This window comes from Pelophylax lessonae, assembly GCF_965119305.1.
Source record: "Pelophylax lessonae genome assembly, chromosome: 6".
NCBI classification, from domain to species: Eukaryota; Metazoa; Chordata; class Amphibia; order Anura; family Ranidae; genus Pelophylax; species Pelophylax lessonae.
Window position 1 is genome coordinate 274,103,805 of NC_138773.1, and position 14,734 is coordinate 274,118,538.

General features: G+C 44.8%; 1 protein-coding gene across 2 annotated transcripts in view; it reads right to left on the reverse strand.

Moving 5' to 3' along the window:
• Nucleotides 1-352: 352 nt before the first annotated feature.
• The window catches only part of GPD2 (glycerol-3-phosphate dehydrogenase 2), a 300,869-nt gene continuing 286,487 nt past the window's right edge, over nt 353-14,734 (reverse strand). For both annotated transcript variants that reach the window (XM_082261353.1, XM_082261354.1), the window contains exon 17: nt 353-886. In XM_082261353.1, the coding sequence (XP_082117479.1) occupies nt 761-886 (126 nt within the window). In that variant the 3' untranslated portion in view covers nt 353-760. The remainder of the gene's footprint in view (nt 887-14,734) is intronic.

The following is a 14,734-nucleotide window of genomic DNA, read 5'->3' on the forward strand; positions in this document are numbered from 1 at the left end:
AGATTAGGACAAAAAAAACCCTTTTATTATTGTCTACATTTTGATATAGTGAAAAATTCTGGGAAGTTTTGTTTTATTTAAAAGTTTCAATCAACTCGGCATTATGTTGGCATTCGAGCACCTCCTGCTGGAGCAATGGAGATTTGGAAGGGCACTGGGCCCATGAGCACTGACTGGTAGTTTCAAAGGGGGGGGGGGGGTGCGTTTTACTGGGTTCACTCATCTCTAGTTGTAATGGCTGAAGAACAACAATTACCCTTCTATACAATTCTTGTTGCTAATACAAAAATCAGATTCTCCCTTTCATGTTACCCTAGTGCAATACAGGTAACGTAGTCAGATCTAAACCAGCTGCTACAGGGGATGAGGCCACTTACTCCATAGGGAGAGAATAATGGTGTTATAGGTTCCCTTTTAGAATAACAAAAACATATTTTCATTCTATAAATTAAATTTACATTTAAAAGTCAAAAGATTATTTTATAAACTTGTAACGCACATTTAAAGGCTTCACTTACAGCCTAGACAAGGAGTACGAACTCTCGCTTTTCATAGCAATCAGAAAGAGTTTCTGGCCACAGTATTTATCGAGCTACAACATACTGGAGTATAAATGGTTTTTCATAGTTCATTTGCCACTTAGAAAAACATCAATATCAAGTTCATGCTGTGTGCCAAATTTGCAGCATATACAGCCAAAAAGCCTTGGAATGATGTCCAACACAGAAAAGCAGCATTGCGCGTCCATTTTCTCTGAGACTCACACGCCACCACCGCTGCGGTCCACTGGTATGGGGTATCTTTGCTCCATGTTCTCCTCTGCGCTCTTCATCAGTATGGCCAGTCGGCTGCTTGATACAAATCCTTTCTGGATTGCGCTCATAAGCTTTAACACAAGTAACAAAGTGTCATTCAAAATATATAGTATAGCTACAGTTTGAGAAAATAGTCCATCATGCCATAACCAATGCCTAGCATTGGAGCAAGAATCTTTTTACCCTCCTCAATACCAGCATGTAAAATCCTATCCCTTTCTTGGCCATTTTCAGTGCTGTGTTGTGTTCTGTAATATATTCTGCTACATTCCTTTGGTAAAACAACCCAAATAAGAGTATAATATTTAGCCCGTGTTAACAGTCTATCTGCTTTAGTAGATCAATCCAATAGAGTTTACAAACTATGGCATACTGTATATATTTGACATTTATAAACCCAGATGTTCTGACTGCTTTTAACATTTCTTGAGGCCCAAAAATACCAGGACAGTATAAACGCTCCCTAAATGACCCTTTTTTGGAAAGTTGACAACTCCAGGTAATTAATAAAAGGCATAGTGAGTTTTTTTAAGATCTCATGACTAGCTAAAACTTTTAGAAAAATGAAGAAAGCTAATGAAATTTGACTTTTTACAAAAGGTATCATGTTACATTATTTTTCAGGCAGACCAGTCCTCTTAAACAGCGGCCTGCAAAACCTTGCAGCCAAAGGCAGCGTCCGCAGATGCCAACACATCCACTTTGCACAATTTTGTTAAAGTGTGCACAGACGACCAGGTGGCCGCCCTGCAAACCTGCACCACGGACGCCTGATGACAAAGGGCCCAAAAGGCACTAAGCACCCTTGTAGAATGCGCATTAACAGGGAAAGGAAGATTCTGGCCCTTAATAGAATAACCCTGCACCACTGTCTGCCTGATCCATCTGGAAATGGTCACAGCAGAAGCGACCATCCGTAAGGACGAATTGCGAGTCCGATTTTCTAAATGACTCAATCACCGTCAGATACACCCTGATTGCCCAAACCACATCCAAGGAATGTAAGGCAATCTCTTTAGGGTGTTTAGGCTTAGGACACAAGGAAGGCCACACAATGTCCTAATTTAGATGCAAACCAGAAACGACCTTGGGAAGGAACGACTGACAGTGATGAAGCACTACTTTGTCCACGCCTACTACTTTTGTACCACCAGATAAGGTGAACGACAAGACAACGCAGCCAACTCCGACACCCTGCGTGCAGAAGTAATAGCCACCAAGAAAGCTACCTTCTATGTCAAAGTGATCAGAGGAATCTCACAAATATTTTCAAAAGGCGGTTTCTGAACAATTGACAGCACCAAATTGAGGTCCCACGGAGGCAACGGAGACCTCACTGGGGTAGCCAAGCGGCGGAACCCCTGAATAAAAGTATGAATCAAGGAGTGCGTAGCCAATGGGCATTGAAAGAAAAATCGCCAAGGCATAAGCGTTGCCCTTGATGGTACCCAAGGCCAAGCGTTGATCTACCCCATTTTGGAGGAAGAAGATTCTAGCCACCAAAAAGGAACGGGGGAGACACCCCAAGCCTCACACCACACAATGTACATCTTCCAGACGCAATGATAAATTTTCCTAGAAGTAGACTTTCTAGCTTTTAACAGTGTGAAAATCACCGATTCCGACACCCCTCCATCCCTCAGCACCTGACTTTCAATAGCTACGTTGTTAAAGCCAGCGACTGTAAAGCAGGATGGAAGATCGGCCCTTGAGCCAGAAGATCTTCTCTGGGACGTGGGCGACCAACCATACCGGATCGGAGTACCAAGACTGGTGAGGCCAGTCTGGGGCCACTAAGATGGCCGGAATCCATTCTCCCTCGATTCTTCGCAAAAGTCTTGGCAGAAGTTTTAGAGGGGGAAAGACGTATATCAGACAATACTGGCCCCAAGGGGCCACCAGAGTGGTGTTGGCCAGAGGATCCCAAGACCTTGATACAAACCTCTGTACCTTCCCTGTTGAGACGACCAATAGGTCCACTTTGGGAGTTCCCCACCGGAGACACCATTCCCCCTGGTCCAACGCCTGCTGACTGAGGAAGTCCGCCTGACAATTTTCCACCCCTGGGATACGTACAGCAGAGAGGGCTGTAACATAGTGTTCCACCCACCTTAGAATGCCGGCAACTTTGAGGGCCGCAAGGACACTTTTTGAGCCCCCTTGGTGGTTGACATATGCCACAACCATGGCATTGTCTGATTAAATCCTGACCCTACAGACGATCTGTCCAATATGTCAGGCAAAGCTTGATCGCCCAAAGTTCCAGGATATTGAAAACCCCTTGAGCACTGTCCATGCCCAAGAAGCCTCCCCATCCAGACAGGCTGGCATCCGTGGTGACCACGATCCAGTACAGGGGAAGAAAGGAGTTCCCCTGTTGAAGAGCCGGAGAGAGAAGCCACCAAATCAGGGACCCTCTTGTACCCCAGCTCAACAGGATCAGATTGTCTAGAGACTGTGGATTCTTGTCTCACTTGGCAAGAATCTCCCTTTGCAGAGGTCTCATATGGAACTGTGAAAATGGGACTGCCTCGAAGGTGGAACCCAAGTCTTGGAAGAGGACCTCCTGTTGGACAACAGGAGCTGAATCGCATCCTGAAACTTCTGGAGTTTTTCCCCCGGAAGAAACACCGGGGCTGAGTCCGAGTCCAAGGTCAGGCCAGATAATCAAGCTTGGTGGACGGAACTAGAGCAGATTTTTTGAAATTCAGTTTCCACTGAACTCTTGCAAGGTTCGCACAGTGATGTTCGGGTTGTCTTTTAAGGCAGTAGAAGACTCTGCTGGCAGAAGGAGATCATTCAGGTACCCCAGTATTGCAATCTCCCACTGGCGCAACAATGCTAACACCGGGGCCAACACTTTTGTGAACACCGAGGAGTCGAGGCTAGACCAAAGGGTAATGGCACGAATTGTTAATGCTCCTCGCCCATGGCAAAGCGAAGAAAACGCTGATGTCCGACATATGTTGGGATATGAAGGTAAGCAGCCTTGATATCTATAGAGGCCAGAAGATCTCCTTGATGAAGGGATGCCACTATTGTGCCAATAGAGTCCATCAAGTATTTTTGTACCCTCAAAAAGCAGTTCAAGGCTTTGAGGTTCAGGATTGGACAAACTTTTCCCTCCTTTCTGAGAACAGTAAATAGGTTTGAGTAAAACCCCTGAAAGCGTTCCGAGTCAGGAACTGGTACAATGACCCCTTGTAGAAGCAAATCTTGCACCGCTCTGAGGAGAACTCGAAGGCGATCTGGGGACAAACGCAGGTTGGAAAGGAAAAACCTAGCCGGAGGCGAGGACCGAAACTCAATCTTGTAACCGGACCGAATCAGCTCTTGGACCCACCTGTCTTGAATCAAGGAGGTCCACGGGTCCAGATACGGGTGAGGGTGCCTCTTTAAGCAGAAGAGGGCTTGTCTGCAGGTCTGAAGGGACCCGCTCTAAGTTTACCAGATCAGGGTCTCTTGGAAACTTCCGAGGGGGTTTGAATGGATTTCGATCCCTTGTCCTGAGATCCTGAGGAACGAAAGAGTGAGCCAAGAAGAAAGACCAACGTTTGCGCCGAGCCTCCTTTCTCCTGGTAGCCTGTGGGAGAAGAGTACTCTTTCCCCCTGTAAGACGCTTAATGATCTCATCCATGGAAGCTCCGAACAGGCGATTTCCTACAAAGGGAAGATCAGACAGGACCTTCTTTGAAGCCTGGTCCGCAGACCAATGTTTGAGCCAAATCATGCGCCTCAGGGTCACTGCTGTTACAGATACCTTGCAGACTAAAGGAGCTGCATCCAGAGAGGCACCACAGATGAACTGCAACCCCTGGACCAACTGGACCGCCAGCCTTGTGAGGTTAGGGGATGCAGCAGCAGCAGCTGTGTCCTCCAGTTTTAAAGTTTCCCGGACTGCTAGAATAAGTGCATCCACTAGCACCCTTTCGTGAGCAGCCGTAGTGGAAGAGGAATCATCCTCACTATCAGAGCACTCAGGGTGCGTGGACGCAGACCCAGTAGGGAGACTAGCATCTGCAGCGGCCAAGCCAACCTCAGAATCTGAGGAGAAAGAGGATGCAGGTGAAGGCAAGGGGCGCTTTTTGCCTGTCCTGTTTTGCAGGATCATATCTACCTTGGACACTAGTGACTCCAAGACCGCTGTCATAGCAGACATAGCAGACAAAACGGACTGGGCTCCGAAAGGCCCCGCAGCCTCGGAGAGAGAGTTAGGTGAAGAAACATACTCCAGGGACTCCATGGTAAACCCAGGGACTACCTTTGCAAATCAGGAAAAAACACTGCTAAAAATCCCCACCGCCCCGCAAGCGGCACCACAAGTCCCAGCACACCAAGTTGCTGCTATAGCAGAGAAGAGGGAGAGCCGTTTACACGCACAGGGACTCACCACCACCGACCCAGGTACAGAGGAGAGTGTCCAGCTGCATGCCGTGTGGCGATCAGAGAGAGCAGAAGCACAGGAGTTAACACTAGAGGCCCACCGCAGAGTCACCACTGTAGACTTCAAAAACATGGCTTCCACTTTATTCAAACAAACTACAAGAAAATGGCCGCCGGACTACACAAACATGGCCACCGATACAGCAGCCATCCACGACAAAATGGCGGCTCCACGTGGCTCCCAAGATCCCCAGAAAGGAATGGGCAGGAAGGGAGGGCCCTGGCAGGAGCCCCTAGCCAGACCAATCCCCACCAAAAACCAAGTTTTTTGCAGCCGGCAGCGCGCCCCCCTGACCCCCATCATCCGCTCAACATCCCCAAAACAGTTAATCCTGTACGTTCACCCTTAGGGGGGGAAGAGAGGGGAGAGCTAGGTTTGGGCAAATGCGGTGTGGTCCCCAGCGGGACCCCAATAAATATGGTGGAAGGACAGGAACTCGGGGGGTTAACCATCCCAGGGAGGGCCCCACGTCCACCCCAACAGGCCACCATTGAAAAGAGGGGACACTATTTACAGCACCATGGAAAACAGGTGGGCACCACTCCAGGCAAACCACAGCACCATCTTGGAATGGGGTTGCTGCGGGCCAGAGGTACGCTGCGACTCAGGCCGTGACCAGGTCTGAGCGTCCCCGTAAGACGTTTAACTCGCTGGCCAGCTCCTCGTCCAGTGGGGCTATGTCCCGGCCAACCTAGTACGGAGCTGAGATCGAGTCACACTGGCTGGTGGGACTGGGGAGACCGTAAGGATCTAGAAAATCCAGTGCGTTGCCCAGTCTGGCAGTTGATTGTAGTTCTCACAGGAACAGAAAATAATAAAAGAGGAAAAAAAAATCCATTTAAAAAAAGACAAAATGCTAGGACCAGAGATCCCAGCAAGGAACTAGGTCCTTACTCCTGACTAGGCAGAAAAAAAAGTGAGTGCCTATAGCAGGAAGTGGGAGTATACCCCCTGGGACTGTCCCATAGGAGTGGTAAACCTTTTTCCTGCCTAGTGTCCTACTCCTGTAGGGGGCAGCATAACCCAATGGTCAAGAAGATTCTGGAGCTGTGTCCATCAATGAACGAAAGAGAAAATATTTTTATTGTTCTCTGTGTTGCTCTTGGAGAATTTCCCTCAATTCCTGTCTTGTAAAAACATTGTCAACAGGAGAGGAAATGAGGGTAATAAATATAAGGTCAGGTTCACATTAGTGCGATCACAGAGATTGCATGTAATTCGGAGCGCACTGCTCCTAAATTACATGCGATCTCTGTGCAGTGCAAATTTCAGCCATACACTTTGTATGGCTGAATTAGCACCGCATCCGCACTAAACATGCAAATGACTGTTTTTTTATCCGCAGCAGAATTGGATCGCATGGTGGTTCACATGCGATCCGATTCTGTGCGACCTTGCAGATTGTACTGCGATATGCAATCTCAACTGGGGGTGTCGTTAACTTTTAATTGACACCCCCTGCGTATCGCATATGGCAAAGTTCACTGTCAATACCGAATATATGCATTTTGTTAAACGAAAATCTAATTTCTTTAAAAAATTAGCCTTGTGTACTTGAATTAGTTTTTGCACAAGAATACAGAGAGATGTAAGGGTTAATATTTACAGCCCCGAAGATAAATGACTTTGCACAAAATCGGTTATTAAGATGACATAGTTTATCTGCAAGAAGAAAAGTTGACTATCCTTTCAACTAATGTTGCATGTTTTTGCCGGCAAAATGAAATGTTTCTGCGCTCGGTGACTCAAAAGAGGCTCGGCCTCACAAGCCGTAAATGATGCATGAAACTAGTTATCAATTTCCGCAGAGGAGATTAGTAATGTCTTAAACGGTGTTGACTTGTGAGCATTCACCTGTGCGTTGGCAATCGGAATTCTCCAGGCTCAAAACGGATTCCCAATGGCCTCAAATAAAATCATGAAAATGAATTATTGTCTACTTTATCTTCCTGGCAATTACAATACCCACACTGGGCTCAAGATGACAGCCAAGTTTTCCCGGAAGATATAATTCTATATACAACCAATCGTTTGTATGGGCTCGCTGTCAGATGGGGAATAAAAATGTTTCCAGTATAATTTCAAAGGAACAATTCATTGTTGTCAATGGTTAATAGAATATGCATTTAATCTGATTGAACTGCTGATAAATGTATTAAAGGGATAATTATTCTTTTTTTGTGATGCTGGACACAACTGCTGAAAATTTTCAGCATTCACGTTCAACAATGCTCTTATCCGAAGCTCATCTCAAGAGAGACAATTAGCATTTCCTCTCCCCTTGATCTTGTTTGTTTAACTTGACATCAGGAAGAAAGGGCTGACATTGACCAAAATCCCCAGCATTAATTTATCTCATGTTCCGCATTCATCATCGCCTTGGCTCAGGAAAGAGCTGGCAGACGGCTCAAATACCTGCCCGAGTAAGAAGCGCTACAGAAATAAACTTGAAAATAAACTTGACGATCTGGAGAGATCAAATATGTGTGTAAGATCATTTGTTTCACTGCAGGAAGTAAAAAAACGTGCAAGGAGAGAAAATAGCAAAATGAAAAAAACAACTAAACATGGATATTTTAGTGGCCTTACTCAGTGCTGCTATTTTTATCCCTGAGTGCTTAATTTAGACTCCTGGCTGCGTAATGTAAAAAATAACATTTTAATTTAAAGAGATTCTTTCCAAAACAAAAACAAAAAAAAACTGTTGCAGTTATTCAGTGCAGACCTTATGAGGAACTGAACTCTGGAGAACCTCAAGAGGAACTGGGACAGGACAGGGAGAGGGGCAAAGAACTAGTCACCATTAGGCCCCTTTCACACTAGTGCGACTTGTCCCGTGATTTTGGACCGCAAAATCGCATGACAAGTCATTTTCCATTATTTTCAATGAGCCCCATTCATATCAGTGCGTTTTGAAGTCACACTGACTTCAAAGTAGTTCCTGCACTACTTTGGCACAATTTTAATGCGTTTTGAGGTATATAGCCCTGAGCCATTGCTCAAAATCGCGTCAAAATCGCGGCAAAGTCACGTCAAAATCGCGCCGCGATTTGCGGCAAAATCGCGGTAAAATTGCGTCGCATAAGTGTGAAAGGGGCCTTACTGCCTGTGGTCTACCTGCAACTGATTTTACTCCCACTACTAACTTACCATGCCTCATTCTGCAGCCATCTTGGAAAAGGCAGGGTTTTGCTTTCTCGTGCCAGAGCCTCCAGCAAGAAGAACAGTGAGCAGGGACCTCACCAAATCTCATTCCAAATCTACTTAGACTAGCAATCAGAGGCAGCAATGCCTTAGATCTCACACTGCAGATACACAGCTGTGAGGTTGTCAGAGGGCCTAGGCACATTCACATACCAGATAGTGCACTGCGATTTTTGGCCTTATTTATAAAGTCAGCTGAGCCGCCGTTAAGCTACCCCCCCCCCCCCCCGACACACACACAACCTACCAGAAACCTATTTAAAGCGGTAGTATACCGCTTTTTGCGACTTTTAACTACAGGTAAGCCTATAATAAGGCCTATAATAAGGCTTACCTGTAGGTACAATTAATATCTCCTAAACCTGCACGGTTTAGGAGATATTTGCACTGCATGCAGCCGCTCATGCGAGCGGCGAATGCGATCTGAAGGTCCGGCGGACCTTCAGTGTTCCTTACCGGAAAAATTACTACCGATCACATGCGCGGGAGTGACGTCATCGCGGCTCTGGCCAATCACAGCGCCGGAGCCGCTGAACCCGGAAGAGACGCCGAGGGATCATGTCAGCTCCCACAGCGGTGTCCGGGAGTCCGTGTCGGGGCTTTGTTCTAAGGTAAGTATTTCATAATGAGCTAGTATGCGATGAATACTAGCTCATTATGCCTTTGTCTTGCAGGGTTTTTTTTTTTTTAAGTATACAACCGCTTTAAGTACATGGGACAAATGCAGGCAGTTGTGGTGTGTTGCTCCTAGCTTTTAATGGTCAACACAAGTGGTGAAGAGGCCACATAATGCCTCCAAGCCACCTAAATGCTTCTGAAAAATGATAAATTACACAACTGTGTAAACGGGGCCTTTAAGACAAAAGGGTCTATGTTTCCTGGTACTGCCTAGGCACAATTAACATTTCTAAATGTATCCCAACTTTTGGGGTTCAGGTCCACTAAAAGAAGCCTGTAGTTTCAACCAAATGGCAGGTTGTACTGGCAAAGTTATAACACTTTTGGGTACTGTCAGAGCTTGTCACTATGCCCTGTCCCCCCCATATTCCTATAAGACTATCATTATGATGAGCAGTCTCACTGAGCAAAACAAATGTTCATGAGGCAGGAAGGGACAGGCAAGTTCTGCACTCAGAAAGTGTCTGCCACTTGGCTCTAGGTTCTGGTACTTTACACTTGCAACAGTTTTTTGGTATTTCAGACAGTCTTCCTAAGGTCTAACTGAAGTTAAAATGTTTTATATTTTTGAACCCCATTTTTTATTGCTGTCTGTGTTCCCCTCTGATGAAATTTCCATTTTCTGTTTCAATGGCTGTGGTCAGCAAGTGGACAGGAAGTGAAAGGGAAACGTCAGTGGGGATAAAGTCAGCAAATACAATCAAAATTCCATAGACAAGGAAATGTTTAGAGAATTTTTCATGTTTTTTTGACTTTATGTAACAAAATCAAGTAATACAACAAGCCAGTTAGGTAATGTATGAGTAAGCTATTTGGGTGATGTAGGAGATTACTGAACATCACAAATGCTCATGATCACAGTATTTCTGATACAGTGAAAAGAAATGTAAGACCAATTTCTGGCCATTAAATTTTGGGGAAAAAATACTGTGCGGCTTTGCATCTGATTATCCCCGTCACCCAGGACATCATGCTTGGCCATGTGAAAAATTGCTGCCTGTGTCCCCACTGAAAAGGTTTCCCCCTCCGTTCCTGTCTAAGTGACCCCTGTTACCAGCCCAAGAAGATATCTTCCCTCTAGGGAAACAGATAGCAATAAAAACTTGAAAAGTTCTAAACTACCCATTAGTTATCCAAGAAAAAGTTTTAGATGAGGTTTTACTTTAAACAAAGTTGGTCATACAACATAATTGCCAAGCTGAAGACACAAAAACATGTGGATTCTAAAAGGTACAATAAAAGGAATACAGTAAAGACTGAAAATTCAAAGGGGGTGGGGGGGGGGGCATACAGTAGAATTCAACAGCCAACAAGTTGTGTAAAAAGCAGCAGAACATGTTCTTTTTTAATTGAAAATGATCAACAGCTACAAACTATTGGGCCCCAAAGCAAAACTTTGATGTGGCCTTCAGGCTCGGTACACACTTCTGCGATGCGGGAACGCTGCGAATATGCAGCGTGATCCCGCATCGCATCCGCACATCTGGCAGTTCACACTGCCCTATGCGATACGCAGGGGGTGTCAATTAAATGTTAACGGCACCCCCAGTTTGATCGCATATCGCAGTGCGATCTGCAAGTTCGCACAGAATCCGATCGCACAAGTGTGAACCACGGTGCGATCCGATTCTGAGGCGGCTCAAAAAATGCCTCCTGTGCGTGTTTGCTCCGGATGCACTGCGAAATCAGCCATACAAAGTGTATGGCTGAATTCGCATCCGCACAGGAGATCGCATGTAATGAAGGAGCAGTGCTCTCTGAATTACATGCGATCAGCGCATCCGCAGAAGTGTGAACCGGCACTCAAGGACCTGTGTGTGTGGCACCTGGCAGTGTCAATGGGACAATAGTGTAATTAATCTTCAAGTGTATATCATGCCACAAGAATTTTCATAGTTTTGGATAGGATGAGGAAGGATTAAAACACGTACCTGGTTTTTACTGCTACCTAGGGTTCAGTTAAAGAAATTTCCTGCCCTGGTGATAGCAGTTTTTTTCCAGACAACTGTAGGTAAGGGGAACCCTCAGACAGCAACAATGATAGAAATAAAATGGCGAGGAAGGCTAGAAGTCCTGTAAGATTTGTATTTTTTGGGGAAACAGGAAGACTAGGGCTGGAATCGTACAGCTATCCCAATATGATAGGTGTTGTGGTGGTATTTGAGCAGGGTCATATTTGTTTGCATATGCCCATACACCCTACTCATGTTTACGTGAGCACCAGTGTATACCGAAGTACAGCAGCACACAGCCATTAGTGTTTATGGGCGCTAAACGCAGCACCTTCAAACTCTGATAAATGGGGTGTTTTCTGGCCCCCGAAAAGCATTGGCTCTATGACAAAGTCTTCTCTCCAAATTCATATTGGAGTAAATGTATATCTGAACATTTAATCCCAATGAGGTGCTTCAATCTCAGATTTATTTAAATTAATTTGTCAGTGTCCTTGTTGTAGATTTCACCTCACTTTTGGTTTGTCAAAAGGCTGACAGTAGGACAGGATGCAAGGGGAAATCTCTATAAATTGGAGTCTGTTCTAATCTTTCCCCATGCAATCCAAAACAGTGGAAAAAAAAGTTTTGGCTGGACCTACACTTTAACATAAAGTATGCCTAAATCAAGTAGAGGTAGCAGAGGAGATGTCAGCATAGTCAGCACACTTTTAGGCTCGGTTCACATTTATGCGATGCGGGAAGGCTGCGAATTCGCAGCCTGTTCCCGCATCGCACACGCACCCCCGGCAGTTCACACTGCCATATGCGATACGCTGGGGGTGTCAATGTAATCTTAACGACACCCCCAGTTTGATCGCATATCGCAGTGCGATCGTGCAGTTCGCACAGGATGAGATCGCACAAGTGTGAACCGCTGTGCGATCCGATCCTGATGCGGCTGCAAAAATGCCTCCTGTGCGTGTTTGCTCCGGGTGCGATGCAAATTTAGCCATACAAACTGTATGGCTAAACTCGCACCGCACAGCTGATCGCATGTAATGTCGGAGCAGTGCGTTCCGACATTACATGCGAACCCGGCACTCGCACAAATGTGAACCGGGGCTGAAGGACAGTGTTGTGGTTAGCCATTGCCAGAGAATGGCAGCAGTGCAGGGCATTCATAGGATCTGGTTTGGTGTTTCTAAACACCCCAGCCAGCAAGTACTGAACATTGTATTTTAGTTAGGCATTCAGACTTATTTTAACGGTTGAGTGTTTTGCAGAGTTATAAACCTTAAATGACTTTTTAGCTTAGGAGACACTCTTTAGCCTCAGGAAGATTGTATTAGGCATATGGGTAATGTCATGTTTTTGACTAATTACATTTGGAAGGATTGGGAAACAGAGATTTCGGGCACAGGAGTTTTGTTAAAAAGATTTCTTTTATTCAACACAGAACTAAATATTTTAAAATCATAGAAAAATACAGGCAAATAATTGTGTATTAAGGACACAGTGAGACCACACAACAATGGTCTATGTTGTACAATATCTCAGTGCATAGAACTTATAAAAGTCGGTTTACATACAGTTCAAAGTACAAGATCATTAGTAGTCATATAATCCTTGGAAACGTATTGCTTGTTATCAGAAGAACCGCCGACGGACACCCAAGCAGTATGGTGCCGGTCAGCAGGGTCGACTGAAAATATAAGTTAACATTCACCATGTAATATATGACCTTTGCTCGACATGTTTCGCTTTCTTAGACAAAAAAGCTTCATCTGGAGCATATCATTTCTTTTGTCTGTGTGAGAAATAACAGTATTTAGATAGATTACATATATGTGTTACCTTATTTTCAGTATGTTATAATTACAATTGCATATCATTTATCTTTCCTTTTAATTACATATAATCGTCTTACACATCTCAGATAAGTCCTTCTATTTTTGCAATATCAACACAATATAACATTGGGTCTTAAGTTGCATTCAGACACTAGAGGAGTTTAGGGGAAAGAACGGAGGTTGCCAATAGTGAGTATATGTGGGGATCCATGCTGTAATTATAGTATAAGCATATATATCCTATTTATATACCTGGTAAGTGGACAGAAAGATGTATACATACCTGTACATATAGTAATCAGGCACATATCTCAATTTCCATAGAGAATTCTTTAACGAGGAGGACTGTGCGTTTTGGGAAACTCAAAAAGGCAATGTATAGTGACATAGTAGTGAGGGTAGTCACTCCATGTCTCATATCTGGGTGGATGAGAGCAGAAAAACAATGTTTCTCAGAGTAGTAAGCGTTTTAATTCTATGATATCACTTTAAGGGAAAGCCCATAGGAATGCCAAACCATAAGCTCAAGTGTTCTAAAGTGGTAAAATCTGTATGCCTCATGCTTGTTATAAGAGTGTGTAAGTACCCATAGAGCCCATAGAACATCTGCCCTAAAAGGGGGGGGGCAACAGAAAAGACACATAGTCATTCTGGACCGTAAGAGAAGACAGGTGCCATGCGTTTATAAACGATTACACACCAACATATAGAGTTTACCCATTCGTATATGGGCTACCCCTATAGTAAAATATATATCATGTATACTGATTTGCTTTCACACACATATGTGAATATGTGTGTGTAATCAATTTCGTATCCGGCCCACCCTCCTCTATAATAGTAGGGGGGTGACCAGGGTTATATATAGATAAGCAGTTGCTACATGAGGTCCAAGATGAGTACATGCAAAGCGTACTTAGAATAAACATAAGTAATAAACATAGTAGTAAATATATATAGAGTGCCACCCAAGATGATAGATCGCTATGCAGTACAAAAGTTCCAAACATACACAGACACCTTAGCAATGCTCACCAAACTTAGGAAGGACCAGAGCTTAAATGTAGGGAGCGTGTCTCCTCTGCTTGTATGTCGGCTGTTAAGCACAGTAAGATTAAGGTGAATTCCCGGATATCACAAAAGTGTAATGTTACAGTATTAATACTGGCCATATAAAGCTTACCCCTTGCCACGCTGTTCCCAGCTTCCGCACAGTCCTCACCGGATGGGGAACCTCCACCATACCAGGGCTTGTAAATGGCGCCCTTAAGTAGCATGGATCCCGGGTGGTTCGTCAAACGGACGTCACCGCCCCGGCCACTCCCACCGGACATCGCTCGAGAGCTAGCGCGGGGACACCCCGGCGAGGCTCTCGGCTTAGTCACAGGTGTATGCAGACTATACAGAGGCAGGAAGTGCCTCCGCAGTCCGCTCAGGTGCCACAGGAAGTTCCGCCCGGAAGGGGCGGGACTGACCTGCGGCCTATCTGGCCGCACATATCTCACTGATGAGGCCGACCTCCATGCTTACCCACACTGCCCCCACAGGATCGGTCCGCAATTACATCAGAATTCTAATTGCCTGAAATGAAAAAACAACACAACAAGGACAGAAGTTATATATTTAAAAAATACAGATATAAAAGCAAATTTCACTAAGGTACAAAAATGTTCCTGGTGAAACCAGGAGATATATATCGGTAACATATTTGTTTATCAAAAATTATTCTATAACCATGTTTATTTTTTGACATTAACCACTAGTAAGGGCTTCAATAGTAACAGCCCTAATGAAAGAACAGGGGCTGAA